This window comes from Orcinus orca, chromosome 7, assembly GCF_937001465.1.
Source record: "Orcinus orca chromosome 7, mOrcOrc1.1, whole genome shotgun sequence".
NCBI classification, from domain to species: Eukaryota; Metazoa; Chordata; class Mammalia; order Artiodactyla; family Delphinidae; genus Orcinus; species Orcinus orca.
The window spans coordinates 92,617,764-92,637,177 of NC_064565.1; the positions used below are offsets into that span (position 1 = coordinate 92,617,764).

General features: G+C 43.2%; 2 protein-coding genes across 3 annotated transcripts; both read right to left on the reverse strand.

Moving 5' to 3' along the window:
- Positions 1-667: 667 nt before the first annotated feature.
- Positions 668-2,328, reverse strand: LOC101284533 (gamma-crystallin C). Of its 2 annotated transcripts, none has more exons than XM_004262787.4 (3): positions 2,285-2,328; positions 1,936-2,178; positions 668-1,006 (listed from the first exon to the last, which is right to left on the reverse strand). In XM_004262787.4, exons 1-3 carry the CDS (start codon positions 2,291-2,293, stop codon positions 734-736), a joined length of 525 nt encoding a protein of 174 aa, XP_004262835.1. In that variant the 5' UTR covers positions 2,294-2,328; the 3' UTR covers positions 668-733. The 2 variants fall into 2 exon arrangements, with proteins under 2 accessions (XP_004262835.1, XP_012388103.1); XM_012532649.1 differs by having other exon boundaries at positions 734-1,009; positions 2,285-2,293.
- Positions 2,329-9,980: 7,652 nt separating this feature from the next.
- Positions 9,981-12,129, reverse strand: LOC101285890 (gamma-crystallin B-like). The gene is made up of 3 exons (XM_012531893.3): positions 12,108-12,129; positions 11,759-12,001; positions 9,981-10,321 (listed from the first exon to the last, which is right to left on the reverse strand). The coding sequence occupies exons 1-3, from the start codon at positions 12,114-12,116 to the stop codon at positions 10,046-10,048; spliced, it is 528 nt and encodes a 175-aa protein (XP_012387347.2). The 5' UTR covers positions 12,117-12,129; the 3' UTR covers positions 9,981-10,045.
- Positions 12,130-19,414: the final 7,285 nt, after the last annotated feature.

A 19,414-nucleotide genomic window follows, 5' to 3' on the forward strand; every position in this document is an offset into this window, starting at 1 on the left:
TAGCAAAGAACTTTTTATTGTTTGTGGTGCACTATATCAGGCAAATCTATTTAAAATATTAATGTGTATCTCATTAATTTATTTGCATTAGCTGAGCACTGTGAACAGCTGTGCAGTTTCTAAAATTCACTCAGTGTTTGGTCCAGCAGCTGTACTGGCCAAGAGGTGCACCCTGGTCGGGAGCTGTTTTAGAATAAGAAGGAGGGTCTTCAGCTGAGTCCAAAAGTATGGCAATGGCTGATGGCAGCCCTGGCATTAGTTATATATTACCGTGCTTGAAAGAAAACAAAAGTATAATTCCTTATAGAGTCTAATCAGGCTTTTTCCAAATGAGCTGCCCTCACCACTCATCTGTGACTCTGTGGCTTACAGCTACTTCTTGGGTCCGATGGAAACTCCTGGAATGCTCTTCCTTAGGCCCTCAGCTGAATGCCTCCCTTCTCACCAGTCACCCTCTCCCATTTCTCTCGCTTTGATCTGCCTTTATTTCTCAGACAGGCTCTCTCCTTTCTCCACCCCCACTTCTGAGCCTTGTTCAAAACTCATTCTACCTTGATGCTCTTCTAGAACAGACCCCACCTCCTCTTATCCACTCCTCAACCTTTAAGAGGGAGTATTTACAGGTGAATTAATTGGCACACAATGAAAGAAAAACAGAAGCCAGCGATTGCCAACAATACAGACTAAATACTTTATTAGGTTCCAAATGAGAAAATGGTAGTGTGAAACTATTTTAGTATAAATCCACCACCCTCCGCAAAGAGCCGGCCTTAGCATCCATGGCCCCCCAGTCGTGGTAGCGCCTGTACTCTTGGGGTCGCAGTAGGTACTGCCGGCCGCAGTAGTTCGGCATCTCATAGAGGACCCAGCAGCCCTCCAGCACATGGAGGGAGCGGACCTCATTCAGGTGGAAGCGGTCCTGGATACAGGAGCAGTCCTCGCTCAGCTCCACCATGAGGCCTTTGTGATCCTCTCTCTCATACAGCCGCAGCCTGTGGGAGCTTGTCTGCTTGGTCCACAAAGAGAAAGAGCAGAAAAAGCAACCAAACAAGAGATGAACTTGGCAGGTTGGGGCATGAGGTTGTCAGTGTCAAAACTGAGACTCTGAAATTGCTGTGAACGCTTCATGTGGATCTGTGTTCTACTAGCATTTAACAAATGCTCATTTTCTACTTGTGTGAGAGATGCAATTTTTAAGAAGTTCAAGGTCTGGGTTAGAATCCATCGCAAGCTCAAATATCTTGATTCCTAATTCTAAATTCCATAATTTCTTGATTCCTAGGTGATAAACCTACATTTTGGGGGGAAATGATAAGTATTTTGCCTGTATTTTAATATGACTGTTATCTCCAAAAGTTATATACATATACACATAAATTTACTACTAAAACAGGATTTTAAAAAATCACATCCTTTGGTGGAAAATTTGTGTAAATAGTCTGAAACGAGAATTCAACTGATTTTCCAAATTAAGAAAAATTACCTTTTCCAAAATTGGAAGATAGCTTTGAATAGCCTATATTAACAACCGACTTTTCCATTTTTACTAGTCTGCAGTGGAAACTATCTAATTTGTTCAGTATCAATTCCTTTACTATAGGTAAAAGTTAATTTGTTAGAAATACTGCCTTCTTATGCCTAAACACCTTCCCACTTGCAAGTTTGTTTTATATCCCATTGTGATATTACATTTGTCACAGACAAGCTTTGACTGACCTAATGGCAGCAAAGATTAAAAATAAAATTCTTTCCCTAAGTGAATTCTTCCTTATATTCTCTGCTGTTTTTGTGCCGGGATCTACCTGGGCTTTGGCAGATACCCAAAGCCCACTTAACCTTAAGGTGTATTTAAAGGAAAACTTCCCTCGCCCTAACACCCATCACTAACAGAGTGAGGACACTCAGGTGGCATGATTGAAATCAAGCTGAACTCACTTGGGGGATGAGACAGCAGGAGCGGATGGAGTCGTTGAAGCCCATCCACTGCTGGTAGTCAGGGTAGTCGCCGCGCCGCAGGAAGTACTGGTGGCCCTGGTAGTTGGGGCGCTCATAGAGCATCCAGCAGCCGCTGTCCACCCGGATGGAGTTGCAGCGGCTGAAGTAGGGCTGCAGGTTGGGGCAGTCGCTGCTGCACTCGTAGCAGCGGCCCTGGAAGCCCCGGTCCTCGTAGAAGGTGATCTGCAAAGGAAGTATAATTCAAAATGAAATCATTTGCTCCCCGTAATAGATCTTGTATAGAGGCATTTTTCCCCGCTCTATTTTATTTCACTTGTGTTCCGTTTACCTTCCCCATGGCTGGTTGACACGATGATGTGAGTTCAGTGTGATGGGGCCCCGGCAGCGCAGCGGGTCTATATAGCAGGACGGCTGCTGTGTTGGCAAGAACAACACAAAAGGGGCCCCGGGGGTGCGTAAGGGGGTTTTATGGATCCCTTTTGCATGCTGCATTCAGTGGAAATGCCTGTCTAGTCTGCCCTCATTCTCTGGTATATTCTAACGCTGTCTGTTCGGGCTCTGGATGAGTCCCTAGAGTTGCTTTTATTTGGATTCTTAGTGTTTTATAAATTTATCAGCACATCAGTCTGAACTTTTGACCTGAAACTCACGTCTCTATACATATGATTCGTTTATGCCCTGTGTATTTTGGGGGAAAAAATCCATGTCTTTATGGAAGTGCCCCAGAATTCCAGGGAGGCTGTGGGTGAAGCAGAATGCCACAAGCACTGATTTTCCTGGACCACGGAGACCCCTCTATCTTAAAACTGCTTTCTTCATAGGATTTGTCAATCCAGTACAGGACACAAATCTGGATTCTCATTTTTGCTGGTTTTGACAATGCTTCAAGGCATAGCTTTTAACTTCCTCTTTGGTGAGTACGCTTCATATAACTGGAAACCAGCCCATCGTAGCCGACTTGTGATAAGAACCAAAAGAAAGGTTTTTATGACCACGGGGTTCAAGACTGAGAAGTATATTGCTTTATAGATTGCTTTCCCTTTACCAGGGGAAGGCAGTAAAGCCTCGTGGACTCAGAATGTCCACTTAGTAGCCACATGAACTTGGCAAGCCACACAACCTCTCAGAGCAGGAGTTATTTTATAATACTTATCTCATGGGATATAGTATGTTGAATGAGAGAGAGAAAGAAAGAGAGAGAGAGAGAGAGAAAAGAAAGACAAAGACAAACAAAGAAAGAAAGAAAAGAAAAGAAAAGAAAAAAGAAAAGAAAAGAAAGAAGGAAGGGGCCTGCAGCCTCTGATATTTGAAAGCTGGTCTGGCCCTCAGAGCTAGGCCATATTTCCCTATTAGACATAAACAATCTCACGAAATACCAACTGAGGCAAGGTTACCCTGAGGCCATGATGAAATGAGACAAAATAAGGCGACTTCGTAATTTTGTCTAAGCATAAGCGAAAACAAAGCGAATGTGCCACCCACAGAACCCCAGACACAGGCCCTCTCTCAGCCAAAATGATTAACTGCTGCTTCTATATCAATTGCAGCTTAATCCTTGTTCTTTGCTCCCTTCCCCATGAGTAGAACTATTAAGATATCCAATCATAAAATTACCCTTGCTGTCTGACAACATCCAATTTAGTGAGCTCCTGCTTTTTATTTTATTGTTTATTTTATGTTTTTTTGGCCGCACCGCGCAGCATGTGGGGTCTTAGTTCCCCGACCAGGGATTGAACCCGTGCCGCCTGCGGTGGAAGTGCGGAGTCCTAACCCCTGTACCACTAGGGAAGTCCAACTTCTGCCTTTTTAGGCACTTCCCCAAGTCACCCAACCAAAGTACAAGTCCTATCATAGTTCTTTCTAACCCTCTTACGGAGACAGTCCATGCTTCCCCATGGTGTATGTTCTCTCCATCACTGTAACCAGTAACAAACCCCTTTGTTTCACAACAGGTGTGTCTGGTAGCTTTTGGCTAAAGGACATTGACCTGAATAAATGGGATTATGTGTTTAATGTGTTTGGCACATACTTGGCAGAAATAAGCATTGAATAAACTTTTTTTTTTTTTTTTTTTTGCGGTACACGGGCCTCTAACTGTTGTGGCCTCTCCCGTTGCGGAGCACAGGCTCCGGACGCGCAGGCTCAGCGGCCATGGCTCACGGGCCCAACCGCTCCGCGGCATGTGGGATCTTCCCGGACCGGGGCACGAACCCGTGTACCCCGCATCGGCAGGTGGACTCTCAACCACTGCGTCACAGGGGAAGCCCTGAATAAACGTTTGATATTAGTAATAGTGAGACATTATTAAGGATGACTTCAGCCCATTTGTCTCTCTCAAAAATGTTCAGTCTTCTCAAAGATGCCTGAAAAATGTCTCCACCACAAAGCTGTTTTGTGGTAAAAATGTAGATTTGGAAGGAACTTTAGAAATCATCTAGTGTTCTTCAAACTCCAGGGTGCATTAAGAATCACCCTGTGCTTATTAAAAATGCTAATTGCCAGGCTCTACCCTCTTCTGAGACGCAGCATCATTAGATCTGGAAAGGACTCTAGGAATCTGTATTTTTAACTGGCAGCAGCAGGTTGTTCTTGACCAAACTTTGAAAAACACTACTCTGATTTATTCCTTCTTCTTTTCTTTTCCATTCTTTTCCTTGTGTGTGTGTGTGTGTGTGTGTGGTGTGTGTGTGTGTGTGTGTGTGTGTGTGTGTGTGTAGCTGATTTACAGTGTTAGTTTCAGGTGTAGCGATTCAGTTATACATATATTTATATCTATTCTTTTTCAGATGCTCTTCCCTTATGGGTTATTGAGTATAGTCCCCTGTGCTATATATGAGGTCCTTGTTGTTTACTATTTTATGTATAGTAATGTGTATATGTTAATCCCAAACTCTAATTTATCTCCCCGCCCCTCCGCCCTGCCATCCATCTTTACTTTTGTATTCTCACTAACTGGAAAAATGAACTGGCCCGTAAAGTTTACTCAATAAATGTCTGGGGGATATGAACGTTATTCCCTCGTCTGAAATTCATCGTTGTAATAGTGCACGGGACCTCTTTCAAAGGCTCAGCACAACAGGCCTACACACTCACATCAAAGTTCAGCATTTGCAACTTTCATGTGTAGGATGACATAAGCACTCTGCATTTGATCTATTTAATGGGCATTTATAGTAGGCGAGATGAGTAAGCAAAAGAGGGAAAACAGAACTGTGCTGTCCCCTAAGCCCTCTGCTCCTTCGTAATTCTAATTGTATGTCTCCTGAGATGCCAAGTTACTGTTACAACAGCAGTGTCCAATTCCAGAGTTTTGCTAGTGTCTGAGGTCCAATCAACTGTCCACCTTACTACCCACATGCTTGCTTCCTAGTATTAATAATTAACATAGCATTTGTATCATATACGTGCTTGGATAAATGAGAAGAGGTCATTTGGTTGGCGGCCATGTAGACCAAACTCTCCCAAACAAGGAGACTGGGTGAGGACCCGGAGATCACCATCATAGCACCAGCCTCTGGTTCTCTTTCTCGGCTTGTCTTTCTCGGCCATTCATTAACTGACGTGAAGACAGGAAGCAATCATTGACCCACCTCTGCTTAACTCCTATGGCATTCCTCTTGGAACAAATGAATTTTCATGTTAAAAATGTGAAATAAAATTCATATTTTATGGTAAGGCAAGAAAATATCAACATAAAAATTCTTTTCTGCCCTTTGGCCTCCCCTCTCCCCCCCACATTGCGTATCTGCATTATACATCAACCAGACCTCCCCCATTATCAAGAATGCCTGCTCAACCATAAACAGCAACATTCTCCTAGCACCAAAAAGGCAACTCCTTAAAAAATAACATTCCTTCTTTTTGGTTTTCATTTTTAAATAAATATTTATTTATTTTTGGCTGTGTTGGGTCTTCCTTGCTGTGTGCAGGCTTTCTCTAGTTGTGGCGAGCGGGGGCTACTCTTCATTACGGTGTGCGGGCTTCTCATCGCTGTGGCCTCTCTTGTTGTGGAGCATGGGTTCTAGGCGTGCGGGCTTCAGTAGTTGCGGCTTGTGGGCTTCAGTATTTGTGGCTGGAGGGCTCTAGAGCATACGCTCAGTAGTTGTAGCACACAGGCTTATTTACTCTGTGCCATGTGGGATCTTCCGGGACCAAGGCTCGAACCTGTGTCCCCTGCATTGGCAGGTGGATTCTTAACCACTGTGCCACCAGAGAACTCCAACATTCCTTCTAGAGCTTGTAAAGGGTCACGTGACCCACCACAATGGCGCTTAAATCTGGATTATGTAAACTGTCAATAATATGTCATTTAATGTACATCCCTGTGTCTCAGAAAACTTATATATACACTGTGTCTTGACTTCTAACAGGCAGAACAGTTCTCAGAGCTTCCTGAGGTGCTCTTCCCAGGTTATAATACTCAAATTTGGCTCGAATAAAATTTTCCAATTCTTTCTTAAATTGACTGATTAATTTTTCATCAACAAGAACAATACATCTCGGGACTTCCCCGATGGTCCAATGACTAAGACTCCATGCTCCCAATGCAGGGGGCCAGAGTTCCATCCGTGGTCGGGAAACTAGATCCCACATGCACGCTGCAACTAAGAGTTCACATGCTGCAACAAAGAAGTCTGCATGCTGCAGTGAACATCCTGCGTGCCATAACTAAGATCTGGTGCAGTCCAAAATAAATAAACAAAAATAAAATAAATATTTGAAAAAAAGAAGCAAAAACAATATGCCTTCTTGTTTAAGCAACAGGTGGTTGTGACTGTCAGTTTTGCTTTAATAAACCCACAAAGAAGAAAATTTGAACTCCAAAAGTCCAGAGGGAATGGAATAAGACACCTGCTTACATCAGGACCTACGCCTTGAAAATGGGGAAGGGAAACTGGAGAGGGGACCCATAGTGAGGAGAATATTTTGAGGGTGTAGTTCAATAGAGTGGGGTCTTGACTCCTTTATGGAATAGCTGCTACTTCAGTTTCTGTGCTTGGTGGAACTTTTGTAAGGTTAGTCCAGAAGACACTGTGGATTCAAAGGGAGAAAAGAGGAAAAAAAGGGAAGAAAAAGCTTTAAAATCTGACTTATAACAAGCTAGGATATATAGGAAATACTAGTGTGTGTAGGGTATGTAGGCTGATACCAGGGTTATCGAATTGTTGGTTCATCTTCATGGGGAGAAGGTTAGTGGGATCCTGTAGGGTATCCCTTCTCTGCTTTCACCTCAGACACTCATCTCTTCAAGGTCCCAGTGTTTAGAGAGAGGATAGAGAGAATGAGGAAGGGTAGATTAGGAGATAGTTTGGGCATAATGTCTTCCCCCGGCAACTCCCCACTGTTGACCTTTTCTTTAAGTTGGGATTAGAGGGTGGATTGCATTCTCTTTGCCTGTGCCCCAGGAAGGGAAGCAACTTGCAAACTTGATCAATGAGATCCAGGGTCTCTAGTTTTATGTGCCTTCAGTTCAGGTGTTTCACATAATTTCCATGTCTGATGCCTGTGAGTTTATGCCTACTAGGCAAATAATGTAAAACTTGGCACTCCAAGAAGTTTTTGGCTTTCTCATTCATGTTTGCTGTATTATTATTGGCAAACAGAAGACCCTGGCTAATGTCTCCAGGAAGCCAACAGTTGTTTTGGGAATTTAAAGGTTAAAGAACTGAGATTTAGGAACAGTTAATATCAAATAATACAAGAATCTATTTTCCAGGGAAGGAGCCTTTATAAAGAGCCTTACCACGTGCCCCAGTTTGCCTGGAACGGTCCTGCTTCATGCTTCTTGCTCCAGTGTAATCCTTAATAGAACACACTCACTCTCAAAAATGACTCAGGATAAGCAACACATTATATGCTTGTCCTGGTAATAAGCCACTTGGGTGGTGGATATGGAGCCCTTGATGTGTGAGATGGAAGGAGACTCTACAGAGAATGAACAAACATGTGGGTACATCTAAGGACAGAGAAGAGAGGAGCAAGGAAGGGAAAGACAGGCCGCCCAGCAGCAGGTTGGAACTTGCAGACCAGAGCAGGGTCATCCAATATTAAACTTGATATTGTTGTGCTGTTGTGATCTAAACTTGCATCTCTCCCCGCACAACCTCTGTAACAAAGCTGGCTGCACACATTAATGCTTTATGTGAGAAATGGTTCAGGAGTTCAAGGAAAAGGCAGTGTGTCTCCACTTTGGGTCAGTGTGGATCCACTCAATGACAAGACAGGAGTTCAGAGTGGAGAGTAACTGGCAAAAGCATAAACAACTCGTCTCCGCATAAACAACTTGTGTCCTGTCCAGAATTCCAAAAAACATTGGGTATATGTGTGTTGGAAGAAGTGGGTACATAAGTCTCCCACCTGCTGTGAGATGAGCTTTGAGCCATTTATTAGAATCTCAAAGGATGGGGGACTTCAGATGAATTTTTACCTGAAGCTGTCAGCTTCACTGGGGAACTTTACAAGAAACAGTCCTAAGAGCCATATTTAATTATCGCAGGATGTTATTGAGGACGTTGTTTACTCAGTATCTTCTTTACTAGGACCCACAAGAAAATTTTCTTTTAGGTTTCAGTACTGGGAATGGTTAGGCTAGTCTTGAATAATTAATTTGTCTTATGGACTCTGTCAGTCATGGAACTGATCATGTTTCCTTCTATGTCTTGGCTGCTGGATCCAAATCTGGTTCTAACTTCAGCCACCAAAGTGCCTTTATAGCACCCAGTTTGGGTTCAAACTTCACTCCTGGCTCCATCTCTCCCTCTCACTCACTCTTGTGTTTCTTCCGACCCAATTTTTTCATTCACCTATTTTTAATTTCTTTAATTTATTATGTTGCAATTCTTTATTAGTGACCTTAATCTATGTTTTTAAAATAAAGAAAACAACTCAATCAAACAAGCAAACTTCTCCAGAAAATTTTAGAGCCCTATTTTTGATTTAGTATTATTTTTCTTTTTGCTGCATTGGTCTTCATTGCTGCACATGGGCTTTCTCTAGTTGTGGCCAGCAGGGGCTACTCTTCGTTGTGGTGCCCAGGCTTCTCATTGCGGTGGCTTCTCTTGTTGCGGAGCATGGGCTCTAGGCACATGGGCTTCAGTACTTGTGACATGCGGGCACTAGAGCTCAGGCTCAATAATTGTGGTGCACAGGTTTAGTTGTTCCGTGGCACGTGTGATCTTCTCAGCCCAGGGATTGAACCTGTATCCCCTGCATTGGCAGGAGGATTCTTAACCACTGCGCCACCAGGAAAGTCCCTTATTTTTCATGTATGGTCACAGTACTTTACTCCCATTAAAATGATGGGAGGCAGGGACTTCCCTGGCCATCCAGTCGTTAAGACTCCGTGCTTCCACTGTAGGGGGTGTGGGTTCGATCCCTTGAAGGGGACCTAAGGCCCACATACAGCGTGGCCAGGAAAAAAAAAAAAAAATGATAGGAGGCAGAGTTTTCCTATGTGCATATGGTTTTTGGTAAAAATCCTGAAAATTTTGTACAAAGCACGTACAGCAAAGAGACAGGGAATTCTATTGGGAAATCTCATGGAGGTATGAGGTATTGGAAATGGGAGAAAGGGGATGGAGGCTGTTAGAAGGATAAGGAGTGCAGTAGGTGAGAGGACAGGTTCATTTATTTGTTTGTTTATGGAGCTAAAGTAAGAGTCTAGATGAGAATGGCTTTCCTTATCAATTAAGACTTGGACTATATAGGGAAGATGGTGGGGATAACCTGGAGGGGTAACTTGAGGTGTTTCAATAAGTACTTGTTTATTATTGTAACTTTATTTATGTAACTTGTTTATTCTTGTAACTTGTAAGATTAACCACAAATGGGTTGAGCCCAGTTGAACTGAACTTTGAGCCCATGTGGCCTAGCCTTTAAAAGAATGCTGGCAATAATATCCTCTACTTACTTCCCCTTATAAGAGGTTGTTCCCCATCTTGAAAGCTTATGTTATCATGTCTGGTCAAGTGCCATTATTGCTTTTGAAGGCCTAATAGATTAAAAGAAAGGCAGGACTCTGTTAGTGCCAGAAACACAAGCTAAATCTTTTATTAGATTCTAAAGGAGAAAAGTGGAGAATGAAAATACTTCAGTAAAAATCTGTCACCCGTCTTAGAGAACCAGCCTTGGCATTCATCGCCCCCCAGTCAAGATATCTCCTGTACTCCCCTGGCCTCAGGAGGTACTGCCTTCCCCTGTAGTTGGGCAGCTCGTAAAGGACCCAGGAGCCCTCCAGCACATTGAGGGAGTGGATCTCATTGAGGTGGAAGCGGTCCTGAAGAGACAGACAATCATCTGTGATCTCTGACATTTGTCCTCTGAAGTCATCTCTCTCATAGATTCTCATTCTGAAAGTGCCGGAGTGCTAGGGTGGCAGACAGAGAAGAAAAAGTAAGTGAACACAAATAGAGAGAAATTAAAGTTCCCTTAGTCCAAGTCTGCTTTCACCACAACCATGTCGCAGAGTTAAGGAGCCTTTCTGGTCCCCAACGCCCATCCGTGAATCTCACGGTGGATGGGCTAAGCTAGGAACAGAACTTAGCAGCTCTTCAACTGCTATGCACCAGTCTCTGTCCTTGGGAATTTAGGTTTGTCTAAAATAAAATTGATAATTTTAGTGCTTCTTATTAGAGAACGTCCCTCTCAAAGGAGAAAAGTGAGCATCATTGGAAAGTGAAGCCTCATTTGATATATTCCCCTTGTTATAAAGGAATCAACGTTTAGCTATTTTCTGTAGGACTAATGTTTTGGTTTTCATGCATACTATGGATTACTAAGCCCTTGCAAAAAAGTAAGATGACACATCTTCCCTACCTCCGTTTTCATAACTTCATTTTCAGTTCAAATTTCCCCCTATGTGACTCTTAAGCTTCCTTTCTGGCCTCCTACCCTTCACTTCCTCATTCCCTCAGCAGCAGGAATGGTCTTCTTGCAGCTCTGTTTGGATGACACCATATCTCATGCTCCCGCACTTCTACACATTCTTCTAAGAACTCTGCCATCACTCTCTAGGAAAGACTGAATCTCAAACTGTAGTTTTGGATGTGGCCTTTCCTCTAATTTCTACCTCTAGGTGAGCTAATAGGTACTGCCTACAAAATCAGAATAGAAGCCAGGATGCCTATCTTCTCTAGGAGGATAATCAATTAGAAAAGTAAGCCAAAGCAAGCAAAAGTATTTTTATCAACTAAACGGAACCAGATTGTATTTATAAGTTGTGATATATTGGATTTCTGCATTGATATGGCTTGCAATGACCACTTTTAGAAATTATATGTTGGAGTGGGAGTTTAGGGTTAGCAGAGGCAAACTGTTATATATAGGATGGATAAACAACAAGGTCCTACTGTACAGCCCAGAGACCATAATCACTGTCTGGTGAAAAACCGTAATGGAAAAGAATATAAAAAAAAGAATGTCTGTATGTATGACTGAATCACTTTGCTGTACAGCAGACATTAACAGAACATTGTAAATCAACTATACTTCAATACAAAAAAAAGAAATTATACCTCGAACAGATGATAACTTCAGTCTCTTCTATGTTCTGCCTTTTGTTAATGAGTCTTTTCATTTTTGATTCCATTTAAAACATGAAAAACTGGGAATATGTGATTTTAAAAAAAACACCAGAGTTCATGAAGAATGGCTTGCTATCTGGGACACCCTTCTAGAATGGACTGCATGCACTGGGCTCACTCCCCCTTTCTGCTCTCCAGTTGGAACCGTTTGGTTGAAGGATGACAGTTTTTAATGGCTTTGATTTCCAAAGAGAGGAAGGCAAAGACAGAGCCACACTCACAGTGGGGATGAGGCGGCAGGAGCCGACGGAGTCGTTGAAGCCCATCCACTGCTGGTAGTCGGGGTAGTCGCCGCGCCGCAGGAAGTACTGGTGGCCCTGGTAGTTGGGGCGCTCATAGAGCATCCAGCAGCCGCTGTCCACCCGGATGGAGTTGCAGCGGCTGAAGTAGGGCTGCAGGTTGGGGCAGTCGCTGCTGCACTCGTAGCAGCGGCCCTGGAAGCCCCGGTCCTCATAGAAGGTGATCTGCAAAGGAAGTATAATTCAAAATGAAATTATTTGCTCCCCATAATAGATCTTGTATAGAGGCATTTTTCCCCGCTCTATTTTATTTCACTTGTGTTCCGTTTACCTTCCCCATGGCTGGTTGACACGATGATGTGAGTTCAGTGTGATGGGGCCCCGGCAGCGCAGCGGGTCTATATAGCAGGACGGCTGCTGTGTTGGCAAGAACAACACAAAAGGGGCCCCAGGGGTGCGTAAGGGGGTTTTATGGATCCCTTTTGCATGCTGCATTCAGTGGAAATGCCTGTCTAGTCTGCCCTCATTCTCTGGTATATTCTAATGCTGTCTGTTCGGGCTCTGGATGAGTCCCTAGAGTTGCTTTTATTTGGATTCTTAGTGTTTTATAAATTTATCAGCACATCAGTCTGAACTTTTGACCTGAAACTCACGTCTCTATACATATGATTCGTTTATGCCCTGTGTATTTTGGGGGAAAAAATCCATGTCTTTATGGAAGTGCCCCAGAATTCCAGGGAGGCTGTGGGTGAAGCAGAATGCCACAAGCACTGATTTTCCTGGACCACGGAGACCCCTCTATCTTAAAACTGCTTTCTTCATAGGACTTGTCAATCCAGTACAGGACACAAATCTGGATTCTGATTCTTGCTAGTTTTGACAACGCTTTAAGGCATAGCTTTTAACTTCCTCTTTGGTGAGTACGCTTCATATAACTGGAAACCAGCCCATCGTAGCCGACTTGTGATAAGAACCAAAAGAAAGGTTTTTATGACCATTGGGTTCAAGACTGAGAAGTATATTGCTTTATAGATTGCTTTCCCTTTACCAGGGGAAGGCAGTAAAGCCTCGTGGACTCAGAATGTCCACTTAGTAGCCACATGAACTTGGCAAGCCACACAACCTCTCAGAGCAGGAGTTATTTCATAATACTTATCTCATGGGATATAGTATGTTGAATGAGAGAGAGAAAGAAAGAGAGAGAGAGAGAGAGAGAGACAGAGAGAAAAGAAAGACAAAGAAAGACAAACAAAGAAAGAAAGAAAAGAAAAGAAAAGAAAAAAGAAAAGAAAAGAAAGAAGGAAGGGGCCTGCAGCCTCTGATATTTGAAAGCTGGTCTGGCCCTCAGAGCTAGGCCATATTTCCCTATTAGACATAAACAATCTCACGAAATACCAACTGAGGCCAGGTTACCCTGAGACCATGATGAAATGAGACAAAATAAGGCGACTTCGTAATTTTGTCTAAGCATAAGCGAAAACAAAGCGAATGTGCCACCCACAGAACCCCAGACACAGGCCCTCTCTCAGCCAAAATGATTAACTGCTGCTTCTATATCAATTGCAGCTTAATCCTTGTTCTTTGCTCCCTTCCCCATGAGTAGAACTATTAAGATATCCAATCATAAAATTACCCTTGCTGTCTGACAACATCCAATTTAGTGAGCTCCTGCTTTTTATTTTATTGTTTATTTTATGTTTTTTTGGCCGCACCGCGCAGCATGTGGGGTCTTAGTTCCCCGACCAGGGATTGAACCCGTGCCGCCTGCGGTGGAAGTGCGGAGTCCTAACCCCTGTACCACCAGGGAAGCCCAACATCTGCCTTTTTAGGCACTTCCCCAAGTCACCCAACCAAAGTACAAGTCCTATCATAGTTCTTTCTAACCCTCTTACGGAGACAGTCCATGCTTCCCCATGGTGTATGTTCTCTCCATCACTGTAACCAGTAACAAACCCCTTTGTTTCACAACAGGTGTGTCTGGTGGCTTTTGGCCAAAGGACATTGACCTGAATAAATGGGATTATGTGTTTAATGTGTTTGGCACATACCTGGCACAAATGAGCACTGAATAAACGTTTGATATTAGTAATAGTGAGACATTATTAAGGATGACTTCAGCCCATTTGTCTCTCTCAAAAATGTTCAGTTCTCTCAAAGATGCCTGAAAAGTGTCTCCACCACAAAGCCATTTTGTGGTAAAAATGTAGATTTGGAAGGAACTTTAGAAATCATCTAGTGTTCTTCAAACTCCAGGGTGCATTAAGAATCACCTGTGCTTATTAAAAATGCTAATTGCCAGGCTCTACCCTCTTCTGAGACGCAGCATCATTAGATCTGGAAAGGACTCTAGGAATCTGTATTTTTAACTGGCAGCAGCAGGTTGTTCTTGACCAAACTTTGAAAAACACTACTCTGATTTATTCCTTCTTCTTTTCTTTTCCATTCTTTTCCTTGTGTGTGTGTGGGGGGTGTGTGTGTGTGTGTGTGTGTGTGTGTGTGTGTGTGTAGCTGATTTACAGTGTTAGTTTCAGGTGTAGCGATTCAGTTATACATATATTTATATCTATTCTTTTTCAGATGCTTTTCCCTTATGGGTTATTGAGTATAGTCCCCTGTGCTATATATGAGGTCCTTGTTGTTTGCTATTTTATGTATAATAATGTGTATATGTTAATCCCAAACTCCTAATTTATCTCCCCGCCCCTCTGCCCTGCCATCCATCTTTACTTTTGTATTCTCACTAACTGGAAAAATGAACTGGCCCGTAAAGTTTACTCAATAAATGTCTGGGGGATATGAACGTTATTCCCTCGTCTGAAATTCATCGTTGTAATAGTGCACGGGACCTCTTTCAAAGGCTCAGCACAACAGGCCTACACACTCACATCAAAGTTCAGCATTTGCAACTTTCAATGTGTAGGATGACATAAGCACCCTGCATTTGATCTATTTAATGGGCATTTATAATAGGCGAGATGAGTAAGCAAAAGAGAGAAAACAGAACTGTGCTGTCCCCTAAGCCCTCTGCTCCTTCGTAATTCTAATTGTATGTCTCCTGAGATGCCAAGTTACTGTTACAACAGCAGTGTCCAATTCCAGAGTTTTGCTAGTGTCTGAGGTCCAATCAACTGTCCACCTTACTACCCACATGCTTGCTTCCTAGTATTAATAATTAACGTAGCATTTGTATCATATACGTGCTTGGTTAAATGAGAAGAGGTCATTTGGTTGGCGGCCATGTAGACCAAACTCTCCCAAACAAGGAGACTGGGTAAGGACCCGGAGGTCACCATCATAGCACCAGCCTCTGGTTCTGTTTCTCGGCTTGTCTTTCTCGGCCATTCATTAACTGACGTGAAGACAGGAAGCAATCATTGACCCACCTCTGCTTAACTCCTATGGCATTCCTCTTGGAACAAATGAATTTTCATGTTAAAAATGTGAAATAAAATTCATATTTTATGGTAAAGCAAGAAAAATATCAACATAAAAATTCTTTTCTGCCCTTTGGCCTCCCCTCTCCCCCCTGCATTGTGTATCTGCATTATACATCAACCAGACCTCTCCCATCATCAAGAATGCCTGCTCGGGCTTCACTGGTGGCGCAGTGGTTGGGAGTCCGCCTGCCGATGCAGAGGACACGGGTTCATGCCCCGGTCTGGGGGGATCCCACGTGCCGCGGAGCGGCTGGGCCCCTGAGCCATGGCCGCTGAGCCTGCGCGTCTGGAGCCTGTGCTCCGCAACGGGAGAAGCCACAACAGTGAGAGGCCCGCATACTGCAAAAAAAAAAAAAAAAAAAAGAATGCCTGCTCAACCATAAACAGCAACATTCTCCTAGCACCAAAAAGGCAACTCCTTAAAAGATAACATTCCCTCTTTTTGGTTTTCCATTTTAAATTTTTATTTATTCATTTATTTATTTATTTATTTTTGGCTGTGTTGGGTCTTTCTTGCTGTGCGCAGGCTTTCTCTAGTTGTGGCGAGCGGTGTCTACTCTTTGTTACAGTGTGCGGGCTTCTCATCGCTGTGGCCTCTCTTGTTGTGGAGCACGGGCTCTAGGCGCACGGGCTTCAGTAGTTGTGGCTTGTGGGCTTTAGTAGTTGTGGCTCGAGGGCTCTAGAGCGTACGCTCATTAGTTGTGGCACACAGGCTTATTTACTCTGCGCCATGTGGGATCTTCCCGGACCAGGGCTCGAACCTGTGTCCCCTGCATTGGCAGGTGGATTCTTAACCACTGTGCCACTAGAGAAGTCCAACACTCCTTCTAGAGCTTGTAAAGGGTCACATGACCCACCACGATGGCGCTTAAATCTGGATTATGTAAACTGTCAATAATATGTCATTTAATGTGCATCCCTGTGTCTCAGAAAACTTATGTATACACGGTGTCTTGACTTCTAACAGGCAGAACAGTTATCAGAGCTTCCTGAGGTGCTCTTCCCAGGTTATAATCCTCAAATTTGGCTCGAATAAAATTTTCCAATTCTTTCTTAAATTGACTGATTAATTTTTCGTCAACAAGAACAATACATCTCAGGACTTCCCTGGTGGTCCAATGGCTAAGACCCCACGCTCCCAATGTCGGGGGCCAGAGCTTGATCCGTCGTCGGGGAACTAGATCCCACATGCATGTTGCAACTAAGAGTTCGTATGCTGCTACAAAGAAGTCTGCATGCTGCAACAAACATCCCACGTGCTGTAACTAAGACCCCGCACAACCCAAAATAAATAAACAAAAATAAAATAAATATTTTAAGAAAACAGAACAAAAACAATACGCTTTCTTGTTTAAGCAACAGGTGGTTGTGATTGTCAGTTTTGTTTTAACAAACCCACAAAGAAGAAAATTTGAACTCCAAATGTCCAGAGGGAATGGAATAAGACACCTGCTTACATCAGGACCTACCCCTTGAAAATGGGGAAGGGAAACTGGAGAGGGAACCCATAGCGAGGAGAACATTTTGAGGGTGTAGCTCAATAGAGTGGGATCTTGAAACTTTTATGGAATAGCTAGCTGCTACTTCAGTTTCTGTGCTTGGTGGAACTTTTGTAAGGTTAGTCCAGAAGACACTGTGGATTCAAAGGGAGAAAAGAGGAAAAAAAGGGAAGAAAAAGCTTTAAAATCTGGACTTATAACAAGCTAGGATATATAGGAAATACTAGCGTGTGTAGGGCATGTAGGATGATACCAGGGTTATCTTGAATTGTTGGTTCATCTTCATGGGGAGAAGTTTAGTGGGATCCTGTAGGGTATCCCTTCTCTGCTTTCACCTCAGACACTCATCTCTTCAAGGTCCCAGTGTTTAGAGAGGATAGAGAGAAGGAGGAAGGGTAGATTAGGAGTTAGTTTGGGCATAATGTCTTCCCCCGGCAACTCCCCACTGTTGACCTTTTCTTTAAGTTGGGATTAGTGGGTGGATTGCATTCTCTTTGCCTGTGCCCCAGGAAGGGAAGCAGCTTGCAAACTTGATCAATGAGATCCAGGGTCTCTAGTTTTATGTGCCTTCAGTTCAGGTGTTTCACATAATTTCCATGTCTGATGCCTGTGAGTTTATGCCTACTAGGCAAATAATGTAAAACTTGGCACTCCAAGAAGTTTTTGGCTTTCTCATTCATGTTTGCTGTATTATTATTGGCAAACAGAGGATGCTGGCTAATGTCTCCAGGAAGCCAACACTAGTTTTGGGAGTTTAAAGGTTAAAGAACTGAGATTTAGGAACAATTAATATCAAATAATACAAGAATCTATTTTCCAGGGAAGGAGCCTTTATAAAGAGCCTTACCACGTGCCCCAGTTTGCCTGGAACGGTCCTGCTTCATGCCTCTTGCTACAGTGTAATCCTTAATAGAACACACTCACTCTCAAAAATGACTCAGGATAAGCAACGCATTATATGCTTGTCCTGGTAATAAGCCACTTGGGTGGTGGATATGGAGCCCTTGATGTGTGAGATGGAAGGAGACTCTACAGAGAATGAACAAACATGTGGGTACATCTAAGGACAGAGAAGAGAGGAGCAAGGAAGGGAAAGACAGGCCGCCCAGCAGCAGGTTGGAGCTTGCAGACTAGAGCAGGGTCATCCAATATTAAACTTGATATTGTTGTGCTATTGTGATCTAAACTTGCATCTCTCCCCGCACAACCTCTGTAACAAAGCTGGCTGCACACATTAATGCTTTATGTGAGAAATGGTTCAGGAGTTCAAGGAAAAGGCACTATGTCTCCACTTTGGGTCAGTGTGGATCCACTCAATGACAAGACAGGAGTTCAGAGTGGAGAGTAACTGGGAAAAGCATAAACAACTCGTCTCCGCATAAACAACTCGTCTCCTCTCCAGAATTCCAAGAAACATTGGTTATATGTGTGTTGGAAGAAGTGGGTACTAAGTCTCCCACCTGCTGTGAGATGAGCTTTGAGCCATTTATTAGAATCTCAAAGGATAGGGTACTTCAGATGAATTTTGACCTGAAGCTGTCAGCTTCACTGGGGAACTTTACAAGAAACAGTCCTAAGAACCATATGTAATTATCGCAGGATGTTATTGAGGACGTTGTTTACTCAGTATCTTCTTTACTAGGACCCACAAGAAAATTTTCTTTTAGGTTTCAGTACTGGGAATGGTTAGGCTAGTCTTGAATAATTAATTTATTTGTCTTATGGACTCTGTCAGTCATGGAACTGATCATGTTTCCTTCTATGTCTTGGCTGCTGGATCCAAATCTGGTTCTAACTTCAGCCACCAAAGTGCCTTTATAGCACCCAGTTTGGGCTCAAACTTCACTCCTGGCTCCACCACTCTCTCTCTCTCTCTCTCTCTCTCTCGTTTTTCTTCTGACCCAATTTTTTCATTCACCTATTTTTAATTTCTTTAATTTATTATGTTGTAATTTTTTATTAGTGACCTTAATCTATGTTTATTTAAAAAAGAAAACAACTCAATCAAACAAGCAAACTTCTCCAGAAAATTTTAGAGCCCTTTTTTTGATTTAGTATTATTTTTCTTTATTATTATTTTTATTTTGGCTGCATTGGGTCTTCATTGCTGCACGCGGGCTTTCCCTAGTTGTGGCCAGCAGGGGCTACTTCTCATTGTGGTGCCCAGGATTCTCATTGCGGTGGCTTCTCTTGTTGCAGAGCACGTTCTCTAGGCGCATGGGCTTCAGTAGTTGCAGCACACAGGCTCAGTAGTTGCATGATGCGAGCCCTAGAGCGTGCAAGTTTCAGTACTTGTGGCATGCGGGCTCTAGAGCTCAGGCTCAATAATTGTGGTGCACAGGTTTAGTTACTCCGTGGCACGTGTGATCTTCTCAGCCCAGGGATTGAACCTGTATCCCCTGCATTGGCAGGAGGATTCTTCACCACTGCACCACCAGGGAAGTCCCTTATTTTTCATATATGGTCACAGTACTTTACTCCTATTAAAATGATGGGAGGCAGGGACTCCCTGACATTCTAGGAGTTAAGACACCATGCTGCCACTGCAGGGGGTGTGGTTTCGATCCTTGGTAGGGGAACTAAGGCCCACATGCAGCGTGGCCAGAAAAAAAAAAAAAAAATGATAGGAGGCAGAGTTTTCCTATGTGCATATGGTTTTTGGTAAAAATCCTGAAAATTTTGTACAAAGCACGTACAGCAAA